This window comes from Agrilus planipennis, unplaced genomic scaffold (assembly GCF_000699045.2).
Source record: "Agrilus planipennis isolate EAB-ADULT unplaced genomic scaffold, Apla_2.0 scaffold160, whole genome shotgun sequence".
NCBI classification, from domain to species: domain Eukaryota; kingdom Metazoa; phylum Arthropoda; class Insecta; order Coleoptera; family Buprestidae; genus Agrilus; species Agrilus planipennis.
Genome location: NW_020440798.1, coordinates 348184 through 357967, shown reverse-complemented (window position 1 = coordinate 357967; position 9784 = coordinate 348184). Strand labels below are relative to the sequence as shown.

Genomic DNA, 9784 nt, shown 5'->3' with positions numbered 1-9784 from the left:
GGTATAGAAAATTGATTCTCGTTCTGTATTTTTGTTATACCAACAATCGTTGTTTATTTTTATTCCAGTTCAGAAACGAACACACATACGTATTTCCAATAGGTGTTCTGTTTATTAATTAACATATTATCAGTAAGTAACAACGTAGTCAAACTCGATGTCAAGGCATCAGTCCGTCACGCTTATTATGTAGGAAGTCTAATAATCGTTCATTGCAAAACACAATAAATTAAAGCACCCACATTAGCAAAATAGGTGTATTTAATACAAAACAATAGTATACAAGTACATTAGAATACGATTGGTATGATGCGGCGGTAGATATGTACGCCCCTATAACGTAAATAAGTGACTGGTATTGCCTCACACCCTTACAGTATTACAAATTTACCTGGATAATTATATTTCTGAACCCTCACAACTCCGATGACCTTGAAAATTTAGTATGTTGTACTATTCGACACGCTGAACGTAAATATGTATATACAGGGTGTCCCATTTATAATAAAAAAAAACCATGGTTTCGTGACACACAATACAACAAAAAAGTGTTATACAATTTCTCAATCCAGTGACAATTGAGCTCGCAAATCGTCTTTGTAAATTTGAACGTACAATTTGTTTTATTACGGGCCTGGATCTAGGCTACTAACGTCGTTCAGCTGATCTAGTGCAGGTGTAACAAGCACCTACCGGGAAGAAGCCGAATGCACTTCCACCTTGTAAAAAAAAAGGTAAAAGTGAAAACGAAAAGCCTATCTTTAAAAAAAATGTTGAAATTGCCCGCCATTCGCTTCAATGCAACAGTGACAGCGGCGGATCCACTTGCTGCGAATTTTGGCCCAGATACCGGGAATATTTCGAATTATACGATAGGCATTGGTTATGTAACTCACCACCAACTGATGGTTGAATAAGAACCCTACTAGAATGCACTATCACACTACTAATTATCCTTATTGTAATAGTATTCTATAAAATGACCACTAAATAAATAAACTAACACTAACAAAGAAGTAAATTCCACAACAATCCAAAACAAACTGAACAACTTCATTGAAACTTCGACATTATGTGTATTTATTCCAGTCACCTCCAGCAGTGTAATTATAGGAGGTTATATCAATATTTAGCTTTTTACATTTAATGAAAACAAAATAACCAACTTGGTCCTTCTGGACACATCCTTGTATTACTCCACGTGGGGGTTAATGAGCCCTGCCAGGCAAAACTAACGTTAGAATGAGAAGTTTAACACAAATGATTGATCAAAACAGGTCTACATCTTGTCTGAACTTTTAAAACCATAAAACATACATTTATTTTCGTACACTAGTACGTTATGTTACAAACCTTTACCAAACGCTGGGTGGCCAGGGTTGTTTGTGCACCGCTTCTAACTATTCCGTAGTTGTTATAATTTCTTTTCTATTTAAGATATCATAATACTCAACGTCATGGGCTACATTAGGTCCACTTCAGTTTACGATCATGGGATTTTCGATTGTGATAGATACGTAGTTTTTCTAACATGTTCAGTCATCTAATGGACCTTAACGCGAGTGCATTTTCTTCGGCTGATCCGTAACTTAATACCAAACATAAACAATAACATTACCCCAAAAAGCAGCTGATTCCGACGTACTGAAGGTGAATTTTTCTACGATCAGCTGGCAATCATAATTAATTTGTGATTGTGCAGGGCCGACATCAAAACTGTTATAACATTTTATGTTCCAAATGTCCGTAGGAATCTGTGGTATAAATATTAATTATTAAAACTGGGACACCCTATATGTTGGGCTCGGTAAACATTATTTCACATAGTTTTTTAACTTTAAAAATTAATATAATTAATTAAGAGCATTGTAGGTACGAACACAATAATAAAGCTTTTTGTACCTTGATTATGTTTTTATTCGTTTAAGGAATAATCTATTTCTAGTGGAAACACGTGAAAAAGCAAATCGATGTATTTGTTATAATTTTCAACATCAATAAACTACGCTTACTTATGCTTTCCACGCCTAACATGTATACATAAAATTAATCTAGGTAATCACCGCTACAACATATTGTATTTTCAAGATCATCGGAGGTGTGAATGTTCAGCAATATAATTACCACATTAAATTTGTTATAATGCATACTTGTAGTAGTAGTTGAGAAACGTTTTTCTTATTTTAAGCCGGTATTTTAAAAACTTCAAACTACGTTTTGGAGCAATGAAAAGACGAGAGTACTTGTGACTTGAAACTTCGACCCTCGTAGGTACCTTCCTGTCTCTCGAAGTGTCTGCTTTTTTTATAAGAAACAAGGACCAACACCCATCACGATACGATGCACGACACTTAAAAACATATAGAACACTTGCTTTTTGACTCTTAACTAGTTCGATTCTTGGCACATCTTTTCATAATTCATATTTCAAAATCATTCATTGTCCTTTATGTAAATCTTAAATATTTTTAGTAGACGTTATGATAGAAAATAAGTATAGGCAGTTTTAATTGAAGTACGTATGTAGACAAAGTGAGTCGTTTAATTAACGAGAGAAGTGTTAGATATACAGTGGAACCTAAAATAATTCCTCAATTGATAGAGATACAAGCAGATACCAACAATTTAATGTTTTGTGGGCTGCAAAGCGGTAGATTCAGGATGTATAGGGTGTTTGAGTTATAACAAATAATATTTATACCACAGATTCCTACGGACATTTTGAACATAAAATGTTATAACACTTTTGACTTTTCAAACAAAAAATTATAAAATTATAACAGTTTTGATGCCGGCCCTGCACAATCGCAAATTAATTACAATTGCCAGCTGATCCTAGAAAAATTCGTCTTCAGTAGGTCGGAATCATCTGCTTTTTGCTGTAACGTTATTGTTATGTTTGGTATTAAGTTACGGATCAGCCGAAGAAAATGCACTCGCGTTAAGGTCCATTAGATGACAGCCAACATATTAGAAAAACTACGTACCTATCACAACGAAAATTGTGCCCCAATGCGTAAACGGAATATTGAGTACTACACAAAATCGTACAACAAAAAAAATTTTTTCGGAATAAGCCAATTGTAAATACGAACATTGCATCATTACTTATCTTCATACTGAATTGTTTTTTAACTTTACTGTTAATGTTTTATTTACGATCGATGCATATTTAATTGATTATTATTAACTGAATAATTTATTCAAAGCAGTATACAAAAGAATCTTAAAAATAATTGTGATGACAAATTTTAGTTATTATATATATTTGTATTACAATACTAAACAAATACAATGTTTAAATGAAAAATTATAAAATAAGAAAAACAGCGAAGCATTTATTTATTGCTTCTTTTTTTATGTACGAGCTGATTATTTATCCATGCTTTGATCACCTGTGGTTCACGATTCTTCAGGATGCCGTAATTCTTCTGAATATCTCTTATGTGAGGTAAGGGTGGTAACTTCCCCGTCCTTAGGTTGTCAGCAAAATGGGTTTTGATACAGCGAATCTCTTCTTTTGTCCACCTTGTCTTTATTGCAGTGCTAGTTTTTTTGCACTTATCATGACGAGGATTTTTTCCTTTCCATTTTTTTTGTGAATGACCTTTATTAGAGTATTTATGAATAATTTTATTAATATCTGTTGAGGAGTCCATAGTATCATCAATACTTCCTACATCTAGATCTGATTGCGATGATGAAAATTGGTTTACGTCACTTAAACTGTCGTTTTGCTTCGATTTCGATGCCGTTTCTAATACCTTTGATATCCCAAGGATATCAGTTTTTGCAACTGATTGCCTGTAAATATTTTTATGAATTTTCAAATCATGGCCCATAAATTTTGCAAAATTTACAGTATTGGCTTCATCTAGGCCAAGTTGTGCACATTTAGTTGCAGCGTGTTTTCGAAGCGGAGTGGCTCGTAGAGCTTTCGGATTTTTAGCGTCGCATTTTTCTGAAAACTTTCGAAGTAGTGCTGTTGCAATCAGAACAGCTTGATCATCAATCCCCGGAATTCCAAAAACGTAAATATTTTTTGGTTTCACGCCAGCTTCACGTCTCAATTTTATTAGTAGTAACATTATTTCGTGCCATCTTTTTGTAAGCAGGATTGGAACGTTTTGATTCAGTTTCCCTCTCATTGATACTCTCACATACTCTTTTGCAGCTTCTCTCTCATCTTTTGACAAACTTTTATAATCTTCATCGTGTTCATTAATAGAGTGCACATTCTTCATATCGGCTACTTCCAATCGTTCGATATCTCCAGGCCGTCGTCGGTTGAATACTTGGACTCTTGTGAGAAGAGCTTCGGCCAGTTTTTGCCATACAACAACAGAAAACTCCAATTTCAATGTACTGTAATATTCGTCGATTACCTTATCTAAATAACTATTTAAAAGTGCAATATCGTTCGATAATGGTAAAGTAACAACTTTTTTTCGTTGTTGAGCAACTAATGTTTCCATTGCAGTCTTATTTGTAACTGTAGCGAAACCTGTTCCACACAAATGCAAGAATTTTTTTATTTCTTTTTCTTTTTCGCGATCTTTTATTATAATGCATTCATTTATGTAAATTTTTCCGATCTCCTTTATATGTCGTGCTAGTGATGTTGCACTACTTGCAGATTTATAATGCCCAGTATCCTCATCCAGTCCAATAAATGCATCAATACTGTCTAGGATAAAATGGTAATGATTTGTGTCGTAAATTGAAGAAAAATCTGTAATTTTAGAATTTTTTGCCTTTAGAAACAGCAAGAATTTACCGCATTGACGCAAATTTTGTCTTATCATTTTATCACGATATTCTCGACGGTGTCTGAGACATAAATCATTACCATATAATATAAGTAATAAATCATATCTAATAATTCTAACAATATCATCCTCATGCATCCGCGGTATTACTTTTTGTCTCATTCGGATTGACGCACGTTCATGAATTCGACCAATTACAGCCCGTGCAATTTTTAAAATACCCCTGCTACTTTTAGCTTGACCGGTACAATTGGAATAATGATGGCGAATATTATTCTTGGTGTATAGACCTTTACAGTCAGGGCAAACAATATAATCTTTAGCAGAATATTTTTTTTCATTTGTTGGTCGCCGAAGAGGTATTAATTTACCATCACTGAAGTTTTTATCTAAAAGCAAAAAATTTCCATTTTTTCTTATTTGCGCAATTAATCTTTTTCTTTCTATAGATTTTGGGGGAAGGTTTTTCAATTCTGTAACTTCCTTTTCTGCACAATGTTTGTGAATTAGATGTCGTGCTAATTGGGATTGATAGGTTTTACAGAAAAAACAAAAATTTTTCTTTCTTCCTTCAGATGAATCGACTATCAAATCGTTGTCATCAACAGCAGAATTTCCAGGAACATTGAATGACAATTTTGTATTAACTGCCTCATCAGTATAATTCTGATCCACAACAGGAGAGGAAAGGTCCATATTCGCAGATTCATTGATGATACTTTCATTTTTACTATTTTGCACTTCACTTTCTGTAGTAATGTCAGTATCAGATGGATTATAAAGTGATCCAGACTCATCTACTTTTTCTTGATAACTCGTATTTATATCTTAAAAGTGAATGAAAAAGAAAAGGAAAGCAATTAACAGTATCAATAATGTATTGAATTTTGCATAAAAACTAGTTCCATAAGTAACAAAAATACCAACCCTTTTCAGGTGTTGACAATCGAAATACGATTTTTTTAGGTTTTATGAATTGATCATCAACAATACATGGGCCATTGTTGCGTTTTGAATCTGATTTACTACGGTCCTCATTACGTAAATCGATTCGAGGTGATTTACAATTCAGATTGTAACATAACTGATCCAACATTATCTTGTCATCTACAAATAATATAAGAAAGTAACCATTTAAAACTGAACAAAATTAGTGTTATAATTGATTTAGTACAAAGATTCTCAAAGCTCTTTACGTAATTTCTATTTTCGTCATCTTTTCAGCCTGATATCAAAAAAAAAAAAATAAATTTACCCAATGGAAATCTTAATATGTATTATAAAAAGTTAGAATTAGTTACCTCACGAATAATCCAAAAGTATAAGAACATATTAATTAAATATTAACTAGTAAAATGAATGCATAACATATTTTGATATTAGTAAAATGATTTCAAAAAATCTGGAAAAATTAACAAACCATTATAAGCTAATAAGACCATTTTCTTTTCAATTGGTGAATCAGCTTCGCTTCTACTAAAAGAACATCTATCACATACTTGATAAATTCCATCGGAATTCTTATATAAAGCAAACATCTTGAAGGTTCTAGGTTCTTGGATTAATAAAAGGCAGAAACCACTTAACCGTTACGCGGGCTCAAATTGATAGAATAAACTGGATTCGTAAGCGAATTTTTTTGGGGAATCCTCTAGAGACATTCAAATTACAGTTCCCCCAAAAATGAACGCATGCGTGTCAACATGAATAAATCCAAATAATGGAGGCGCATAACATAAAATACAAATTGGAAATAATTTGTACCGTTTCACCATTTTTAAAATAAAGAAATAATTGTCTGCTTAAGATAACGAGTTTAGGCTTTTTTCCTTTTACAATACCTTCTTACTAAATTATTAGCGATCTTATTCTACATTTATATTTAGAAAAAACATTCCAACACTGTATTGTAAAGATTTATTTATAAATAAATATTACTACTATTCTAATCATCTTTCAAATTAAAAACTATTTGTAACATTTTATCCCAAAAGAAATTAGTACTTAGCTATTTTGTTATTAGAATCATAAGTAACATTTTTCCTTTTATTAAAATCACCGACAGTTTCCATATTACTTCCTATATTCCCATTCGGATTGGAATAGATTTTTTAAATCTAGGATGGATACAATATCATTTTTATTTAGCTCATGAAGATCAGTAATGGACAACTTTTAAGTTTTTCTACCTTTTCAAATTGCAAACTATGGAAATAATTATATAAGTGCCTGTAGCTAAATAGCCTAATTGACAGAACACTCAAAATAAATAATTTTAAGTTTTTTAAGACTATAAAAACTGCAGTTACTGAAAATTTACATGCTTTATTTGCCACTAAGCATTACAATATACTGCAGTCAAGTTATACATAAACATTTCTGATAGTATAATACTTTCAATATTATGTAAATCTTTTCTGGGAAATTAATGGATTTTTTAAATTTTACGGTTACTCACAGAATTTCTTACTACATCCAAAATATCTTAACAGCAATATTATTTCTTTCCTCCTTGAGTTTTTATGTACTCAACTGTAGATATATTATTATCCATATGTTTACACACACATAAAGGACATACCTCATTCATTTTAGAACTAATTCCTGTTTTTAGATGTCACAACTGCGATCAATGGTTTTGTAATTTGCAGTAAATAGTTTTTGTTATTGTAACAGAATGGTTTGTTACAAACCTTAAATGATTGTCTTTTTCAATTTGTCAGTTTTTTTTTTGGAAAATTTTGGACAGGATTATTTTTATTAAAATACAAGGGACACAGCGAATTATTTATATATTAATAAACACTACAAACAACGGTGCATATCTTAATTGTAGTAATAATTAATACTGAAATATAAATAATAAAAATTAACATAGAAATATTTATAATTTTCATGAATTAAAACACTGCCATTTAATGAAAGGAAAATATGGACAATACTACCAAAATATATAAAGTATCGAAATAGATGATAAGAAAATAACTTATCTACACATTTATCCTTTTTGGAATACATAGGTACTTTTTCTACAGAGAAGGGTGAATGTTCACAAGTGGATCAGCAACTGCCGCTTCAATTATTGTTAGTATCTAATCCTGCAAATTGAACAAAAAATAGTCTTTCAGAAACATGTAAAGCATAATTTTGTTAAAAACACTTTCAATGCATTATCCTTGTATATGCACTGCTATTGCCTATTATCTATGACTATCTATTGCACCTATAGGGTTCTTCGACTGGTTTGACCCCTGATGGATATGTCCAAAAGGAGTCATTTTAACTGGCTTTAGAAACTAATCAGTTAGTAGCAACCGATAATACGAAAATTGCCGTTTCAATAAATTATCAACAGATTCCGCCTGCAGACATTGTACATGTATTGCATATGCCCTTGTTTGTTTATGATTTGTAATTCCCCCATAATTTGCAATTTTGTATAGTGTTGGCGTAAAACTTCTTAACAAAATTAAACCAATATTGCATTCGTCAGCTCGAAAATTGAGTTGTACTTTTCTGGTGTTTTGTAATTAGTTACTGCGATATAGTTTAAGCAAATTTTTATTTTGAAAAGATGGTAATCTGTTAGTTTTTGTGGTCAGTGTTGTACAGGGTAAGTAAATTTTTGGACATAACTTAATTGTGCACATCCTACTTTACACTTAAACTTTATTTTAGGTTTCGATTTTTCGGTAACTACATTGCAAAACATCTGGTTAGAAAGAAGCGCATTTTCAAGAAGCTTTTACACTAACAGGAAGATTAGAATAACTATAGTTCAGAACATGCTTTGCTGAAAGTTATATTATTTCTTATTCAATTTTTAGGATTAGACACTAACGATTACTGAAGAGGCAATTACTAGTCAATCTAGTGAACTTTCATCCCTTTATAGAGAAAGTATTTACCTACTCCAAAAGGGGTATATCTTTTTATAAATTACTTTGTTATTTGATCTATTTCAGGAATTTTGTATTTTGTTGATATTTTCCTTTCATTCAATACCACTGTTTTAATTCATGAAAATTATATATATTTCTGGTTTCATTTTTATTACTTGTAGTTTTAGTATTAATTATNATATATATATATGTACAAACTATACTTTGTCACTTCCAAATCAGATACTCATCATTCGTTGTCACTTCATATATAACGTTCTGACTTCCACTTTCGGAAGTCACAACGTTTCCCATGCTTTTAAGTTTAGGATGAACAAAGGGGTCAAAGGGGGGCTAATGGGGAAATTATGCATGGAAGTCACAACGCTGCATACTCCCCTATAAAAGTCGGCCTTAGTTCAGCAACCGATCGCTGGCGCTAGGATCGTCTATTAGCGAGTACTACGGGCAGTACCAACCTACTTCCGCTATATTCGTGATACGTTAACACTTCAAATTTGTGGGTAGATCTGGCAACAGCAGTAAATGTGTTTTCGCTACTTTTCTGTATAACATTTGAACTGAAGAGGTTTTAAAATTATTGTGTTAGTGTCGTTACCACTTCCAGGCGGAATGATGAATTCAAGAAGTCTGCTTATGCTAGAATTAGCAAAAAAAGATGGTAAGTAATATAAAATAACTATTTCTGTATTGTGAATAATCAAATCTTGGGTGTTTAGGGGAGGGGGTTTATAACAACCAACTCCTTGGGATGGGTTTGTAGAGGGAGTTGATACGAGTATAGGATTGATGGGGTGATTTGAGGTGTTGGGTGGTAGGGGGGTATGTAAAGTAGCGTTTGCTAGGTAAATAATTAAGGGTGACTAATGGCTAATTTGCACGGGAGTATATATATAATTAAACGGAACACCCTGCATAACAGAAAATATTTTCTCTACAAGCTCCAAATGAGTCTACACAACTTTTATTGGAAACACCTTCTTCCTAAATCTAAAGTAAAAGAGTTATGGAAGAACAAGATTGAAGTAGAACACCCTGTATTTAATAGAATAATTAAATTCTTTCGTTAGAAATTTATGAGTAGTTATGTTAAAACAAATGAAAAGTGTTATT

At 32.1% G+C, this 9784-nt stretch overlaps 1 protein-coding gene across 1 annotated transcript; it reads right to left on the bottom strand.

Annotated features, from left to right (window-relative positions):
* Nucleotides 1-2979: 2979 nt before the first annotated feature.
* LOC112906158 lies at nucleotides 2980-6675 on the bottom strand. The gene is made up of 4 exons (XM_025979900.1): nucleotides 6190-6675; nucleotides 5697-5876; nucleotides 3674-5596; nucleotides 2980-3035 (listed from the first exon to the last, which is right to left on the bottom strand). Exons 1-4 carry the CDS (start codon nucleotides 6305-6307, stop codon nucleotides 2980-2982), a joined length of 2277 nt encoding a protein of 758 aa, XP_025835685.1. The 5' UTR covers nucleotides 6308-6675.
* Between the last annotated feature and the right edge of the window lie 3109 nt (nucleotides 6676-9784).

What these genes read in the sequence shown, in the direction of transcription:
- LOC112906158 (XM_025979900.1), bottom strand. Translation starts at nt 6,307, where the DNA reads ATGTTTGCTTTATATAAGAATTCCGATGGAATTTATCAAGTATGTGAT. An exon ending in ATTGTCAACACCTGAAAAGG is followed by an intron (nt 5,597 to 5,696) that starts GTTGGTATTTTT and finishes TTCACTTTTAAG; the next exon opens with ATATAAATACGAGTTATCAA. An exon ending in ATCAGATCTAGATGTAGGAA is followed by an intron (nt 3,036 to 3,673) that starts GTATTGATGATA and finishes GATTTTGTGTAG; the next exon opens with TACTCAATATTCCGTTTACG.